The 18,085-nt window shown below is 40.2% G+C and overlaps 1 protein-coding gene across 5 annotated transcripts in view; it reads left to right on the top strand.

Annotated features, from left to right (window-relative positions):
* ACSL4 (acyl-CoA synthetase long chain family member 4) overlaps nucleotides 1-3,925 on the top strand; it is a 76,718-nt gene extending 72,793 nt beyond the window's left edge. For 4 of the 5 annotated variants that reach the window (XM_082447573.1, XM_082447572.1, XM_082447575.1 and 1 more), the window contains exon 16: nucleotides 1,040-3,925. In XM_082447573.1, coding sequence (XP_082303699.1) covers nucleotides 1,040-1,197 — 158 coding nt within the window. In that variant the 3' untranslated portion in view covers nucleotides 1,198-3,925. The remainder of the gene's footprint in view (nucleotides 1-1,039) is intronic. The other variant, XM_082447576.1, reaches the window with a different exon arrangement.
* Nucleotides 3,926-18,085: the final 14,160 nt, after the last annotated feature.

Raw genomic sequence — 18,085 nt, 5'->3', positions numbered from 1 at the left:
GTTTAGCAGTAGTTTTAAAACATGCAGATGTTTTCTTCTTCGAAATTGCTATTTTAAATAATTGCATATAAAATAAAGCTCATCTGTAGATTAACATTACTGTTAGTAGGCCTTCAGAATTTTAAGGATGACCTTGTATTCATAATAAGTAACTTCACTGAATATAATTTATTGAATTTAAAATTATTGAGTACTGTATGGATTGCTTCTATGTCCTTATTTTCACCATTTTCTTACATTTCTTTCAACATGTGTTGTGTTGTCTTAACTCAAATCCAATATGTGCTGCATCAATTCTTATGTCATTTAAGAGTATGAAACCCACAACCCCCCTTTTGATTCTTATTTGAATATAGCTTATGAAGAACAGTTGTCTAGAGGCTAATTTTCTGTAGACTGAATGAATAAATATGTATGTTTCTTGAAGGCTCAGTGTAGCCTATGGATGGCAGTGAACAGAACAAAGCTTCTGCTTTCATGGAGCTTACATTCTAGTAGGTGACATAAATATGTAATATATGGGGTGGTGATAAGTATTTTGAAGAAGACACAGCATAAGAGGATACAGAGAGACAAAGAGACTTCTGTTTTGTTAGGAGTGGTCAAGGGTGTCCTGTCTGAGGCGGTGGCATTTGAACAGACACCTGGATGAGGTAGGGAGGCGAGCCATGCAACTACAGTGGGGAAGGCCATCCCAGGCAGAGGGCGCAACAGATAGAAAGACTCTGAAGAGGAGGGTGTCTACATATATATTGGGAAAAAATACTGCATAGTCCAGAACCATCCACCTGAAACAATTGCTGTGTACTTTGAGAAATACAAAATGAAATTGTAAGGTGGTGGTATCATTAATTAACTATAACATACCATTAAGTTTGTCTCATCACCTGCATCATCTAGGTGAATCCTGAAAAATTCATGTTTTATTGTTTCTCTCTCTCCTACTCGCCCCCATTTTCCCAACCCTCGTCACTCTTCCCCCTCCTTTCCCCTCTCTCCCTCCCTTTCCCTCTTTCCTACCCCCCCTTTCTCATTTCAGTGAAATTGGAGCGATTTGAAACTCCAATCAAGGTTCGCTTAAGCCCAGAGCCCTGGACCCCTGAAACTGGTTTGGTCACTGATGCTTTCAAACTGAAAAGGAAGGAACTGAAGAACCATTACCTCAAAGACATTGAGCGAATGTATGGGGGCAAATAAAATGCTGCTCTCTTACTTACAGTTGTGCAGGAGGTGACCTGGTGGTTTTTCAGTTCTGGAGTTTTCAGCCTTGTTTGAGCTGTCTGTTAGAATGTAAAGTGTATCATTCTAAAAACATGGTAATAAAAAAACAAAACCCAAAGTGATTAAAATAGTTGTTGAGTCTACTTTAACTTAGTTTTGCATAGTTCTAGTGAAGCTGAAACTGAAAAGTTATTTCCCTGTAGCTGTGTTATTAATTTTAGAGCAAAATTCCTGTTTTTAAAAATTAGCCTAAGATATACTTGTTTCATTAAAGAAAAAATATTTAATGTTGAACAAAATAAGTTGGAGCTGGAGTAGAATGTAGTTGGAGGAAATTTGCAACTTCCGATGTCTATTGTCTTCCTAGTTCAGAAGATGCATCAAATATTAAGCATGACCAAAAAATATATTAACACTACTCAAAGCAGAAGTGCTGCAGGGCTTTAAAATTCTCTTCCAATCATTTGTATTGAATCATAATATAATATACAGAATCAAATAATACCTTGGAAACCATTTTAGCATTCATAATTGTTGTGTAGGTTACTCATAGAATCATTATAATATTGTGAATAATTACAGTGCCTGAAGTAAGAATAAAACAATATAAATGCACCAAAAAATATCTAGTAATATATTTAAAGGGAAATTCAACTGCTTTTTTGAAACTTGGAGATGTAAAATCAGTAACTGTAATTATTTGAATGACTTAAGAGTAAAAGTACATCTTAAAAAATGCTGAACATTGCGTTTCTGTTTGTTCAAAATAAGACAGACCAAGAGTTGAAATAATAGAAAGTTAATCAAATTTTAACAGGAAGCATTTTCTCTGTTAGAAAAGGTGATAAAATCATAAGTATTTAGAATTCCAACCCTTGCACAGCACTGAACCTGGGAGAGGATTTAGACTTTGAACTTATCTCTGATAACAGGGATTAATTTTAAAGTGTATTAAATCACACTTGTAATTTAAGATCTGTTTGCTGTTGCTGATTTGATTCTTGATCAATTGTTTGTATTACCAAAAGCCTTTCATTTTGCTTTAATTTTAGCAAAAGAGGGTTATGATGAATGACTTCCCTACTATCTTGTTTTAATCTATGAATGATTAATTAACTTGGATGAGTTTTGGAAACTTAAAAGGAAGAACACACTGTTACCACTTTTTTTCTGTTTGAGAAGAGTTTAGAAACTGGAAATGCTGGATTTGGGAGAAGGGAAGTTACTAAGGGACTGATACTTGTGCAGTAACTTGGTATGTGGGCTTCTTTTTGAATCTTTAATTAAAATCTGGGATTATATATCCCTGATAGGTATTCACACTTGAACCATAATTACTGTAAAAAAAAAAAAAAAACAAAAATTCTTAATACAGTTATTCTTTGCACTTTTTTCTTAATCATTTTATATATATATATATATATATATATATACCTATATATATATGTTGCTTACATTGCTTTGTACAGATGTGGGCCACCACTGCAACAAAACACATTCTGTTTGCTCTAGAATATTTATAAAGAAAATATTTAAATGTTATGTATATGGTGGTAAAAAGGAAAAATCACCTGGTGTTATTATAAGCAAGAATGGAGGTTTTTGTAAAGAATGTTCAGTGTTCTGCAGTGTAAAATTTGAAGCAAGGTCTCCCTGAGTTATGTGTATGTGAGTATTCTCATTCTTCCCAACTTGCCTTCTAAGAGTGAAAAATCCTTCTTACCAAGTAGACTACTATTCAGCTCCCACTGTTCCTGGCCCACTGTTGATCCTCTAAGGATGATGTTCTTCGACTTTTTCAGTAGGTGAGTCCCCTCCTTTTGGAATGGTGATTTTAAATGTGTGAGTGCATGCATACTCAGATATTTGAACCCTCACCCGCTCCCATCTCCCAAAAGCTAGAACACTGCCAACTAATCTGTTGTATGGGTCCTTTAGAAACGCATAATTAACACTTAAGGTTGGGTGCTGCTAATTCTTTGCGAAAATCCAAATATTATTAAGGGACCAGGGAGATGCCACTACCCCCTGATTTTTCCTCAACAAATATACGTGTTTATGTAAACAGATCTTTCCATATTCATAGTGACTTTTCAAGTATTTGAGCGTAAAGATTTTGATCCTACATTTTTATACCTGTTTAAATTGTTCACTGTTATTATTACATGTCAGCCATCAAATAAAGTTGTACTTAAAAATTTTCCTACAATTATGTACATTTCTAAGTCGAACACTTGTGACTTTTGCTTTAATTACATGAAAGTACCTTGCCTCCTTGATATTTGATATTCGTATTGATTTTTTTTTTTCTGGAGTAGAGGTATAATTGTGTCACTGTTTGGAACTGAGATACACATGAATGATTCAAAAAGTCAGAAGTTAAGGAGAATAATGTTTCTTTGGTCATAAAGACTGATTAATAATCCTTGCCTATATTTTCCTGATAGCATGTGACAGATGTTTCTGGAGTAACAAGATGAGAACAGATTAAAGATTGTGTGGTATTTGGGATTTGGAGAGAAATATTTTAATTTTCAAATGTAGTTACAAATTAGAATGTATTCATATTTCTACTTTCTGTTAAAATGCACGATTGCAGCATTGTTACTTAGGTTTTCATGTTTTCCTTGATGAAAAGCTTCGTTTGTTCTGGTTTTTAAGTTTGCACTCAAATCTTAAGAAATAAATCCACCCACGTTATCAAGCCAATTTGTGCTTAATTATGCGTCAAGATAAAATCTGCAAGTTTGAAGAATATTAGCCAAACTTTTAAACACATATTTCAGAAGTACTCATCTCTAGGTTTATAGAATTGCATTAAGCAGATAACCTGGGTTGTATAAATCATATCTATTAGTTTGGAGGATTTGCACCCAAAGCTGTTACTTTCGTACAGTTAATAGAGTAGAGTCCCTTTGCAGCACTGATACTGTGGGACAAAACATAGTCATGTTGTGTGGATTATTAGTACGTGCTAATAAATGGTAACTGTTACCTTTAGGCTAATTAAAATTTAGGGAGAAATTAATTTATCTGAGTTATACGACGGTGTATGTAAAATGGTATTAGAGCTCTGGAACCGTTGCCTCAATCTATTTCCTGGCTTTGCCACTCACTCGCTGTGTGACTTTGGGCAAGTTCATTAACATCCCTCCACTGCGTTTCTCCTTCCCGAAAAATGGGGTTGCTTGATAAAATAGGATCTACTTCAGAGGATGGTTGTGAGGGTAAAAATGAGTTAATCCATATAAAGTGTTTAAAACATAGTAAACATATGTTAGCTGTTATCATTATCATTGTATCCAGGTAACATTCATGAGTCAAGTTACTTAACATATTGGTTCGCACCTCAGGGCCTTAAAGGATTGCTTGCCCCTGAAGACTTTGAAGAAAAACTTCTGGATTTAGAGGTGAGGAGACCTGGGCTCATTCTATCACTAGGTTTGTAGCCATGGACAAATCTCAAAATACCCCCCTTAGCTTTAGTTTCTTCTTCCTGTATGAAAGAAAGAGAAAGAAAGAGAGAGAGAGAGAGAGAGAGGGAGGGAGGGAGGGAGGGAGGGAGGGAGAGAGAGAGACAGAGAGAGAGAGAAAGAGAGAGAGAGAAAGAGAGAGAGAGAAAGAAAGAAAGAAAGAAAGAAAGAAAGAAAAAAGAAAGAGAAAGACTGGACTTCAAAAAAAGATGCTCTTTGTAAAAAGGGAAAGATGAATGACAGAAGAAATAGGGAGTGTAATTGTCCCTAAGGCCCATCACATCTAGCTTTCATATTGTGATTTTGCTGTCCCAAGGTGATTTTTGGTTTGTTTTTTAATGATGCCCTAGGTCTCAAGTTTCCTCTAGGGATATGAGGCTGTGGCTGATGCCATCACAAGAAGTGAGGGTTCTGCTAGGTACAAGGAGTTTCTGTTACTCTCATGTTCTCTCTCTTTAAAAATCAGAGTTGTGCACATATAATTTAAAGCAGTGCTTTCATTTTTTTTTAACTGTGATCCACGATGCTGTGCACACACGCTTATGTGTATATAAAACAATATTTTATGACAATGTTTATGTGAAAAAACAATACTGATGAGACTTTCTATTTCATTTATTTAAATATTGGTTGTCACCCTGTAAACTGATTTCATGACCCCACAAGATAGTGCCATCCGATGGAACTCCTGTGAGGTTGGAAATGTTTCATATCTATGCTATCCATTATAGTACCACTAGTCACGTGTGGCCATTGAGCATTTGAGATGTAGTTAGTGTGACTGAGGAACTGAATTTTTAATTTCATTTCCATGTTGGACAGCACGGCTTTAGAGAGTCTGCAAGCCACAGTTTGGAAAGCACAGGTTGAAAGCTATCCTACGATGTCCATGAAAGAAAGCTATCCCCTGCCATCATACTCCCACCTCTTCTACCTCGGTGGCAACCACACTCTTAGACCTCCCAGTCAGTACTAGTACTCTCTTCTTAAATGAGAAGGCAAGGATTACCAAACCTTGGAAGACTAGAGATAAAAGCAAGGAGAAAAAAGCAAATTGGAGTAAATTAGTTCTGCAGGGTAAATAAAGAAAGCTTAAAAAAAAAACTTTTAAAACTACCATTAAACAACATAAGGCTGCAAAAAAGGAATATATAGAAAACAAAAAAACTACCATTAAACAACATAAGGCTGCAAAAAAGGAATATATAGAAAACAAAAAAATATAAAAACATCTCTTAGAAATTATGAACATGATGGCTGAAATGAAAAATTCAAGAGAAAGGTTGAAATAGCCAGTAGAGGAAATCTCTCAGGAAGTAGAACTTTTGGAGGGGCCAAATGTTTTTTATTGTGGTAAAATGTATATAATAAAGTTTGCCATTTTAGCCATTTTCGAGTGTACAGTTAGGTGACAATTATATTCACGATTTTATACGACCATCACCATTATCTAATTCCAAACAGTATTTTTTAAAGATGAAAAATAGGAACAAAAAGATTAGAATATTAAGGGATCAGCCCAAGTGATTCCTCATTTGAATAACAGAAGTTCTAGAGAGAGAGAACAAAAAAAAAAAAAAAGGGATTACAAGAATTCAAGAAAATTTCCCAGAACAGTGTGGGTGGGGCTTGTTAAAAAAGCTTTGCTATAAGTTGATCCCATGTCAGCACTATTCATAATGACCCACAAATTGGAAGCAACTATAATGTCCATCAACAGGAGAATGGACAAAGAAATTGTGGTATATCCATACAAGGAAATGCTACATAGAAGTAAAAAGAGTAAACTACTGCTACATGCAAAGACATGGATAAATTATGTTCACATAATTATGATGAACAAAAGAAGCTATTCATAGTACATTATGATTGTATTTATATGAAGTTCGAGAATAGGCACAACAGACCTATGGTGATAGAAGCCAGGGTAATAGTTTTCTCTGAAGAGAGTAGTATTGCCTGGAAAGGGGCATGAGGGAATCTTCTGGCATGTTGAAAATGTCCCATATCTTGTTTACATGAGCATCCTGGGTAGGTAGGGTCAGACATGTCTGGCATGAGCAGGTAAGATTGATAGTATAGAGGAGAAGTTGAAAGTTGGGTGTATTGGGGTGTGTTGGAGGAGAAGAGGATGAGCCAATCAGGTACATCATATTCTGTCCAGCATGTACTAATCATCAAGCTGTTCAGTCTTTGGAACAAGTGTGTTTAATTAAGGGTGTGGGAGAACCTGAAAGGTTCATCTGATGAGAAGCATCTTTGTGGGCTTGATTGGGAGGAAGTAGACCTAGGCAGCTGTAAAGTAAGGGACACAGACAACTTGGGTGAACTTAAAATACCTGAAGTATGTCAGTATATTTCAGTGTTTGCACCCACTTTCAGTCTCAGTTGGGCTTAGTTTTTGAGAGGAGACATGTGCCTAAAGTTCATTTCTTACTCTCTTCCCGCTATTACCACCCTAGATCAGACCTTCACCCCTTTTCACCTAGAAGAGCTATACCGACCTCCTAACTAGTTTCTTGGCAAGTCTTTTCTTTCCATCACTGCCAGCATACTCAGTATACTCCATCTTGTATAGAGATCTGCCAAACTTACCTTCTTAAAATACCACCTTGTTGATGCTGTTCTTATTCAAATCAAAATGTCAGCTTGGCATTCAAGTCCCTGAATCAGAAGATCTCTCTTTACCTGTCTTGCCTTAACTCCATTCTGTTTCACTTTTGTGTTCTCCAATCTGCCAAGCTCATCCCTCCAAGTTGTTCTTCACCCTGGCTGCACTTAGGAATCACATGGGAGGGTTAACAGCAATAACGACGACCGAAACCCAAACAAACAAAAAACAGTACCTGTGCCTCGTCCTCTCTCACTGGCCAACAGTGACCTGTTTGCTAGATCTGTAAATTCCTTTATTAACACCTGTCCTTAGGATTAAACTACAAAATAATTCACAGAAGAGAGGGCAGTCTTCACAGGTTACCAAGGAAGGCGGCTCCCGGTTAACTGCTGGTTCCCCTAACCCTCTCCTGTTGATAGGGGATTGATTTTTCTTTTGTGTTGATAGATTAGCTATTTCCTTTGACACTTGAAAACCTGAGAGATTCTGAGAGAATGAGATCTAGAACCAGTTTACTTTCTTGGAAGACACTCCTAAGGGTATCAAGAATCAGAAATGGGCTCTAGTGGTGGGACCGCTTGGCAGTGCTAAACATCAACTTTACCTAATTCATATTTTTGCCTTGGGGCTGTGAGAAATCAATAATAAAAAAAAGTCAAGAGACTCCTAGGGACAAGGGAAAAGAAGAGAGAATACGTTGACCCATCCATGTATCTCTTTAGAGTGACTTTTGAAGCAGAATTATGAAAATGATTCTTTTGAAGTCAGGTATTTCTTCTTGTGCCCAGCTTTTTCTAGCTCGTGGAGTTATAAGAAGCTCAGAACAAGATATATATATGTATACATATGTATATGTTACAGACATGTCCGCACATATTTTCTTCTTTATGGTCAACAGCTCTACCTTAGCTGTATCTTTGACATTCCTTAGGATAAGGCATTCCAATGCCCACGTTCAGTTTGGGATGGTGAATTGTACGCATCAGTATAGGAAAGTAGCAATGTAGCTCCCCAAGAGTGGGAGAGCGACGGAGCCAGAAAGGGAAATCAGGAAGGTTTCCTGCCTAGTGACTGAATCACGAACTATTTGAGCAAGCAATGCACAGAGAAGAGTTAAAATTTGTCAGATTTGCCCCCCAGCCTTCCTGGAGGTTGCATCATTTCTAAACTGGATCTGCATTTCATTAGCCATCAGGATTCTTGATGGTGAGAGAATTAACCTTTCTCAGGGAGTCCCAGTGAAGGAAAGGATGTGGGCTCTTCTGTTTCATTTCAGCAGGAGTCTTTGTTTTCTCTGCAAGACGCCCCTTTGGCTCTCTTTGCTTGTGAATTCTTCCCTTTTGCTCATGATATAAACAATAGCTCTCTCGACCCCATCTCCTGGGGTTGTGGGATATCTTGGTTGGCCTTTGGTTGCGCTCAGAGAAGAAGAACTCCAAACTGGCCTGGAGCTGGATGACCTCATTCTCTTACAGCTTTGGGATTTTCTCTCTGAAGTTTTAAAAGATGGCTTGGGCACTGAACTTTTCTTAGATAGCAAAGCCATTTCCATTTGAAGGCCCTCTTAAGTTCCAATAAGATTTCTTTTGTCTTGAAACATGACACTTAAGAAGTACTTCTGAGCCCTCTCATATGTAGTATTGCTATAGAGGAGACAAAAGATGGCCTTATGCTCTCAGCATACAATGTCAGACTATGGGGGTGAATTAGAAGCTGAACTGTGAGCTGAAGACTCTAAATATGTAGGAATTTGGAAAAGACAGAGATCCTTTTAGGCTTCAGTTGTCTGGGAAGGCTTCCTTGGAGCCTCCAGTCCGAGCCTAGTGCTGAAGAGGCAAGAGTGACTCTTACCAACTTCTAGCTAATAACAAAGAGTGTGTATTCATCTGCAGCAGCTTCCCTTCTGTGCCCATCAGCCTGCAAGGACAAAGTGGGGTGAGGGCAACAGCAATGCCATGGGCCATAGCTTGAGATTCTCAACCAGAGATCTCCCAGAGATGCTAGGTGTGCCTGAGGTATTGATGCCCTCTGCCCTTGGAGTGGCCAGAGCTCCCTGGCAGGCTGCTTTCTTATCCATTTATCCTAGGGGGTCATATATGTTATCTATGTGTGCTATGTGGTGAAAACAATTGGAAAGCACTATTCTAGATATATCCCTCATCTGAGAAAGCCCTCGTAACACATGGTCACAATGCTTTGTTTTCATGTCTGTAGTTTCAGACAGACTGTCAGCTCTGGGAAGGTAGACAGATTGTGTCTGTCTTCTTCACTGCTATATCTCTAGCGCCTGCCACTGTGCCTGGCACATAGTACATTCTCAGAAAATATTTCATGCAAGTCAAAACCACGATGAGCTACTACCTCACACCTGTTAGGATGGCTATTATCAAGAAGACAAGAAATAACAAGTGCTGGAGAGGGTGTGGAGAAAAGGGAACCCTCGTGCACTGTTGGGTGGGAATGTTAATTGGTGCAGCCAGTGTGGAAAACAGTATGGGGGTTGCTCAAAAAATTAAAAATAGAACTACCATGTGATCAAGCAATTCCACTTCTGGGTGTTTATCTGAAGAAAATGAAAACATTGACTTGAAAAGATATATGCACCCCCATGTTCACTGCAGTATTATTTACAATAACCAAGATATGGAAACAACCTAAATGTCCATTAATGGATGAATGAATAAAGAAAACGTGGTGTATATATACAATGGAATAGGTGAAATAAGTCAGACAGAGAAAGACAAATACTGCATGATCTCACTTATATGTGGAATCTAACATAAAAAAAAAAGCAAGCTCATAGATACAGAAAACATTGGTAGTTGCTGGGAGGTGTGTGGGAGAAAAGGGTGAAGGGGGTCAAAAGTCCAAACTTCCAGTTATAAAATAAATAAGTCCTGGGCATGTAATGTACAGCATGGTAACTATAGTTAATAACACTGTACTGCATATTTGTAAGTTGCTAAGGGAGTAGATCTTAAAAGTTCTCATCACAAGAAAAAAATTTTTAACTCTGTATGGTGACGGATGTTAACTGGCCTTATTGTGGTGATCATTTCACAATATATACAAATATTGAAGCATTATGTTGTACGCTTATAACTAATTAATGTTATAGGTCAATTATACCTTAATTTAAAAAAGAAAATATTTCATGAATGAATGAACAAATGAGAAAGTCTAGACCTTGAAGGATGAGTAAAACTTGGACAATGTGGAAGGGTTAAGCGTTGGCAGGGAAAAACAGTATGAACAGAATCAGATGTGGTCATGGTGTGTGCCAGGCAAAATTTCGAGAGCAGTTGAGGGGCCCAGAATTATTCATGTTTTGAGGCAGTGGGAAATGAGCAGCCTCCATCAGGCCTATTGAACATAATGTTGGATGAATAAAGAGCCACTGAAGCATTATTGCCCCCAAACAAAGTCAAAATTAAAACAAACACGTGGTAGTTGACACAACTGGTCTTGATTTTTCTCTTAGCATCTAATTTCAAGTCAAGCTTTGCCTACCCACTGTGGGAACCAATTTCTCACTTGGTCTGGGTCCCGATTCCAATAATTCCTAAATGTTCCCACATCATCTTCCAGCTCAGAGGCCCTCACTGAAACCCCTGGCAACCCCGAGGCAAGGATGCTGTGCCGTCCCTCGTGATGCAGGGGTGAGGGGAGGTGAACGCTGTTGTTTTCCTTATTCATACGTTGCGGATATTGCTTTCCACGTGGAGAAAGGGTCCGAATGGCTACTTCCTATTCAAAACATCTCAGATGTCAAATCCGCGGGGACGTCTTCTCTGAGCTCTCCGAGGTTGAGTTAAATGCCTCTCTTCTGGGCCTCACAGCCCCGTATGCTTATTGTTAATAATGAAGTAACCACTGCTGACATTTTTGAACATTTAATATGTTCAAGGCACTATGCTAAGTGCTTTCCCAGCATTATCTTATTCAGTCCTTGCCACAAAATCCTACAGGGAGCGCTTCCTATTATTATTTCCATTTTACAGAAGAGGAAACAGGAGCACAGAGAAGTTAAGTGACTTTGCTCAAGGTAACACAGCTGCTAGGTAGCCAAGCCAGAACGAAAATGCAGGTTTGTCTTATTTGCCTCTAATAGGGCCTTTACCACGTGGCGTTGTAAGGGTTTGGGTAGCCCCTCCCCCTGCCCCCTAGAGTTTTAGCTCCATTACGTCCGGAAGCAAGTCTCATCTGGATCCCCGGCTCCTAACGCAAGGCGTGGCACAGAAAAGGGCAACAAACGTGTGAGCAGAAAAACGAAGAAAAACAAAAACGCAAGGCTTCCACCAGATGGCGATGTGGGAGTCCAAGAGAAAAGTGCCCTCCGGCTTCTTCCTTTCCCACAGAATACCCCAAGTCTTCACATTGTTTTCCAGAGAAGACTGAGTGGGCGGGAGAAACATTTTTCATGATAACGTTTAGGTATGAATTGACACAAATTTGACAATTTAATTTATGACCTTATGTTTTGGCCCCAAAGGGAAGGTTGACCTTACTCCACCCTCTTATATTCACGGGCTTCTTTCAAAGATCTCAAAGTGATTTTCAGACTCTTGTCATACACTAAAAAGCTAGAAATAAAATCCGAATTGCCCAAAGCATTGAAGGAGGCTGTGCACTGGAGTGGAAAGATTTCCTGACTGGGAGGCAGGAGACTTGGATTCTGATGGCTCTGCCATTAACTAATAGGGGACTTCAGGCAAGTCCTTTCTCCTCTCTGGACCTTCGTATCCTCAGCTGAAAAATAAGGGGGTTAGATGAGGGAACACAGAAGCTCTTTTTTTTTCCTGCTAGCCTCTGGACAAAGGACCTTAGGCAGCAGCATTATAGCATGATGGTAATAGATTACGGACTCTGGTTCAAGCCTCGACCACATACAAGCTCTGTGACTTTGAGCAAGTTAACCTCTCTGGGCCTCAGTTTCCTCATCTGTATAATGGGGTTCCTGTGAGGATTAAGTGAGATAATGCATATAAAGTGCTTAACACAATGCTCGGCACACATAAGCTTTCAGGAAAAGCTATTATCTCATAGAGTTGACTCACATTTTAGCAACTCCATCTAGAGTTTGGCTATGCATTTAGTAGTCAGGAAAATAGGGGGGAGCTTTAAGTAATAAACCACAAACAATCAGGGTTGGCCCTATCATAAGAGTAAACGCATGTCATGTGTACAAGACAAAGTTAAGTGTGCGATTGAAGCAAAGAGCTGCAAAAGTAACCACAAACAAATGGAATCCTCATACATTACTGGTGGGAGTATAGAAAAATACAACCACTTTGGGAAAAGGTCTGGCAGTTTCTTATAAAACTAAACTACATCTTCCCTGTGACCCAGCATCTCTCCTCCTAGATATTTACCCAAGAAAAAGGAAAACATATGTTTACAAAAAGATTTGTTTGAGAACATTCATAGCAACTTTACTTTTAATAGACAGAAACTGGAAACAACCCAAGTGTCCATCAGTAGGAGAATGGATAATGGATAAAAGGATAATCAATAAACAAACTGTGGTATTGTCATACAATGGAGTACTACTCAGCAGTAAAAAGGAACAAACTACAGGTACATGCGACAACGTGGATGATTCTCAAAAACATCAGGCTGAGTAAAAGAAGTCTTATACAAAAGACTTCATACTATATGATTTCATATATATGAAGTTCTGTAACAGGCAAAACTAATCAATGATGGAAAAAAATCAAAGCAGTGGTTGCCTCTAGGGGTGAAGGGAGGGGATCGCCTGGGAAGGGGCAAGAGGAAACTTTCTTGAGTGGTGGTAATGTTCTACATCTTAGTAGGGGGCTAAGTTACGCAGTTACATATGTCAAAACTCAGCAAATATACAATTAATGTTTGTGTATTTCATCGAACATATATGTTACTTCAAAAGGAAAACAAAAGAATAATAAACAAATATTAAACTCTAGTTAAGGATGGGTATGTGGAAGGTGCTTAAGGGTGAAGTGTACTGATGTCTGCAACTTCAAAAAGAAAAGACACTGGATAGACAGACAGATGGATAGGTGGGGGATGGATAAAGCCAGTATCGGAAAACATTAGCGGTAGAATCTGGCTAGTAACAAGGCACCACTGGAGAATTCTTTCAACTCCGCTGTATGTTTGAAATTTGCATAAATTTTTGGAAAAAAATGTATCCACAAAGTTCCATATCCTGAATGGAGCCAATTTTTTTTCAAACTTAAAAGCCTTCGTTGGAGGAAGGCAGACCTCAAACCCAGGTAAATATTTCCTGATCACCTACTATAATGCCAGGCATTGTTCCAGGCTAGGTGAGGAATACGAAGAGGAAGAATACAGCCCTTGCCCTCAAAAGGATTGGGGCCATCTGACAAGCACACATATCACTGTTATCCTATGCTGTCGAGTTGCTAAGGACAGTGAGATTTCATCTAGTTGAAAGAGTGTCTTAAAAGTTCTCCCCACAAAAAAGAAATGATCATTATGTGAAGTGATATAGGCATTAGCTAATGCTACGGTGGTAATCATATTGCAATACACATGTACCAAATCAGTACATTTGACACCTCAAATTTACACAGTGTTACATGTCAATTATATTTGAATAAAAAATAATTTGTAAAAAAAAAGAAAAGGTTTCTGGTATTGGAGACATGTGGGTAGTTATTGCTGCAAGTATGACTGGAAGGTGTCTTCAAGCCAGAGCACAGAGAGTCTTGAAGTCCACACTAAGGTGATAATTTGTCAATCCGATGGGGCACATTCAAGAATTTTGAGCCAACAAGTGGCATCCTTAGAAAATTGCTGGGAGAAGGGGGCAGCTGCAGTAGATATCATTGCTTTAGAGGAGTCGGCAGGCGAGGGATCTTTTCACGTACCTGCTATGAACATAGGGAGCAGTGGAGGCATCCACAGGGAGGAAGGGGGTTCAGAAAGACCTGGGACAGCTCTGAAGTCCAAGGAGATGAGATCTTGGTTTCATCTTCTGGGAAACGGGAAGCTATTTGGTCTGTGCCCCTCTCCCACCTCTTTGCCCCATGATGTTGTGCCTCTGTAAGGCTATACTGGTTGTTTACAGCCAGCATCTATTCTGATTGTTTGCTAGTCCATTCTGATTGGTCAGTGTCCAAGACATAGGGCTGTTAGATAGATTTTTAAAATTTATTTATTTATTTATTTATTTTTGGCTGCGTTGGGTCTTCGTTGCAGTGTGCGGGCTTTCTCTAGTTGTGGCGAGCAGGGGCTACTCTTCGATGTGGTGCACGGGCTTCTCACTGTGGTGGCTTCTCTTGTTGGGGAGCACAGGCTCTAGGCGCATGGGCTTCAGTAGTTGTGGCACACGGGCTCAGTAGTTGTGGCTCACGGGCTCAGTAGTTGTGGCACATGGGCTTCAGTAGTTGTGGTGCCCAGGCTCAGTAGTTGTGGTGCATGGGCTTAGTTGCTCCACAGCATGTGAGATCTTCCTGGACCAGGGCTCGAACCCATGTCCCCTGACCTGGCAGGCAGATTCTTAACCACTGCGCCACCAGGGAAGTCCCTGTTAAATAGTTTTAATATCAACCCTACCCACCTCATAGGGTTGCTGTAAGGTTAATTAATAGCACATGCTAGGCATTTGATAAATGAGATCAGGGACTATATTTAATGCTCCAGTATGTGGCCTAATATAGGGTGACCCCAGCACAAGCCCACCAAGACCACCAAGAAATCTTTAAGGTAGGCACTCGAAGCCCCTGGGGTCCATTCCAACCCATAAATATCGATCTTTATCAAACTCCAGTCCCCCCACCCCAAATATAGCATATATTCCCATGAAGCAACTGAGAAGCCCCAGTTGGACCGAGGAACTGTCCCATCTATTCTCCTCGCTCTTTTGAATAAAGAGGGATCTTCCTTTTTCGAACAAGGCTTTGGACTCTAGTACTTGGGTCCAGAGTCAAAATTCTCTCCAAATCAGAATTCTCGCTGGATTTCATGCCCACTGCTCATCCCACTCCAGATCCTGGCACTCCCTGCTTTTCCCCAGTTCACAAAGAAGTGGCTGTAAGCCATCAAAGCCACAGACAGTTCACCAGTGTGACTTGTTCACTGATGTGTCTCTAGGACCCAGCACAGTGCCTTGCACAGTGTAACATGCAACAAGTATTTGTGGAATAAACGAACGAATGAATGAGTGATTCTTTCTGGGTCTGTAGTTGGTGCTTCACGAAGACTTTTTTCCTCCCCTCCCTCAGAGCCCATTGTGGCTTTGCCAACCTCCTGGACTCCAACAGTGCTTACCATCTGTGCCCGTCCTTTGGCAACTAGCCAAACTCAACTCGGTTCAATTCAACCAACTTCCATGGAGCTGTACTATTGGCAGGAAGCATTCACAGTCTCAAGGAATGGTGAAAGCATTTCCTAGCCCATGGCGCCTCCATTGTACTTTTAAAACAACCTTGGCATGGAACAGAACCTTTTCCAAGACTTTTTGAAAGTCTAAAATACATGATTATAAATTACTTCCCTTTGTCAACACACTTGATTACCGTTCAGGAAATAAGTGAGTTCGGGACAAGAGATCAACAGATGATGATGGGACAGGTATGGGACAGGTGTAGAGGGGCTGGAAGTCTGGGGAGGAATGAGACTCAGTCCTTGTCTGATGGATTCGGACTTTCATTAAGTGTGGGGAGGAAAAGGGGGTTGGCATCTCAGCCATTCAGGGCTGGGATTGAAGGGATGTCCAGCAGCTCCTTGAGTGAAAAGAAAGCCAGAGTCTCCCACACACACACCTGTTGTTTTTTTCTGAGGGTTGGGCCTTTTTAAATTTTATGACTAGTCTCCATTCCTGTTTCCACCCCCTTCTATACATCTCTTGCTCCCTAAGGCAGTCTTCTGTAAATTTCTAATTTGCTTTCTCTCTGGTAATTATTTCTTTTAATGGAATTAGAATTGGCCTTGTATGTGTTCATTAAAACATTATCTTTAATAGCGAGAACCTGGAAATTAATCAGAAATCTTACAATAAGAGCTAATTTAAATACATAATAGCAGATCCATAGTCTGGAATACTGTATAGGTAGTAAAATGATGTTGTAAAAAATAGTAATTGACATGGGGAAAAATTCCCAGTATCTTGTTAAGTGAAAAAATAGGCTACAAAACAATGATGTATAGTGCCTGTGTGTGTGTGTGTGTGTGTGTCCATATGCCACCCATGTGCGCTATTGTTGACTTTTCTTATTGGTGTTTTTCTGTGTTTTCCAAATTTTCTGCAATGAATGCTGCAGTCTGAATTGGGGCGCTATCAGGAGGGGTGCATTGTAGGGGCTCTGAGAGCACAAATAAGGGGAATCAAGCAAGACTTCCTTTTGTGAGTGTATTTTGAGGAAGGTGAAAGGCACAGAGTATTGGAGAGGAACTCGAGGAATATGCTGTTTTTCAAGTGCAAAGGAAGAAGGCGGTGTCTACTGGTGGTGGGGACTTCAGGTCCACCAAAGAAGATTGGGCTCCATTAAAGAAGCAGTGGGGAGCAACTCTGGGTCTCTGAACACAGGGGTGAGTGGATGGAAGTGGTGTTGGCAGAGGATTATTCCAGCCATAGCGGGGTGGACGGGGCTGTAGGCAGGGTGATCTGCCAGGAGACTCTCAGTTTGCATATTTGACCTGAGGTAACGAGAGCTTGGATTAAGCTTGTGGCAATAAAACCAGAAAGGAAGGAGCGGATGGATTTGAGAGATGTTACCAAGAAAGAATCAGAGCTAGAGATTCAAATTTGGCTAAATATATGCCAGGTGGTAGGTGAAAGCCTGTAAGGAGACACTTTCCAAGGAAATGGATGTTAAGAGAGAATAGCTGAGGATTGAGTCTTCGGGAATTCCAACAGTTAATGGGAGGAGGAAAGAAGAGGAGCCAGCAAAGGAGACAGAGAGTGATGCGTCAGAGAGATAAGAAGAGAAACTTGAGAACGCAATGCCATGAGAGCCAAGGGTAGGACAGGAAGGTGTGGGTGGTTGATGGTTTCAAATTCATCCTTGAGGTCAAAGATGCAAGCTGAGCAGAGACCCTTAAATTTGGCCGGGAGGCCGCTGGTGAACTTACTTACAGGGAGTGCTTTGGGCAGAAAGCGCTGGACTCTAGAAGGTTCCAGGGAAGGGAGTGGTGGGGAAATGGAGGCAGCCCATGTGACAAGAGTCACGTGCTATGACATAGAACAAGGTCAAACTTTATTATTCTAGTTCTGCTGCTTCGCCATTTGAATCTACTGGGTCATAAGGCTGCTGAAAGTACAATACACGTTTAAATGATTGTTTTTATGCTACAGTGAAGGGGCTTCTTCCTCCCACTGCCCCAAACAAACAAAAAAAAAAAAACCTAGAGATTCTGGGCATGTTTTAACAGATCAGGGGAGTCTTTTAGCTTAACAGTCCTGTCGCTAGGTTGGTACTGCTTTGAGAATTGCCTAGCTGTGTCCTCTGTCGTTAGTCACGCCAACTCCCTTGAACAATTCTTCCCTGAGCCCCTCTGAGGCGAGGACATTGAGGCAAGGTGATTAGGAGGGAGCCAGTGGTCAGGGGCACATGGAATGTATCTAAGATGTATGTAGAGGCTGTTAAGCAAGGCTCTGTTTGAGACCCTGGATATAGTTTGGTGCCAACCTCACTCCAACACACAGCCCGGAGTGGACAGAGGGCTGAAGGGTGACTGAAGCAGAGGCATCAGAAAACCTTCTTTTTATAACCCATGGTCCCTGAAGATTGAATGGTCCCTGGACCGGATGGTCTTGAACAGGCACCTTGGT

The sequence above is a fragment of the Balaenoptera physalus genome (genome assembly GCF_965194825.1).
Source record: "Balaenoptera physalus genome assembly, chromosome: X".
Classification (NCBI taxonomy): domain Eukaryota; kingdom Metazoa; phylum Chordata; class Mammalia; order Artiodactyla; family Balaenopteridae; genus Balaenoptera; species Balaenoptera physalus.
The sequence above is the reverse complement of the archived record's forward strand: the minus strand, read 5'-3'. Positions and strand labels throughout refer to the sequence as shown.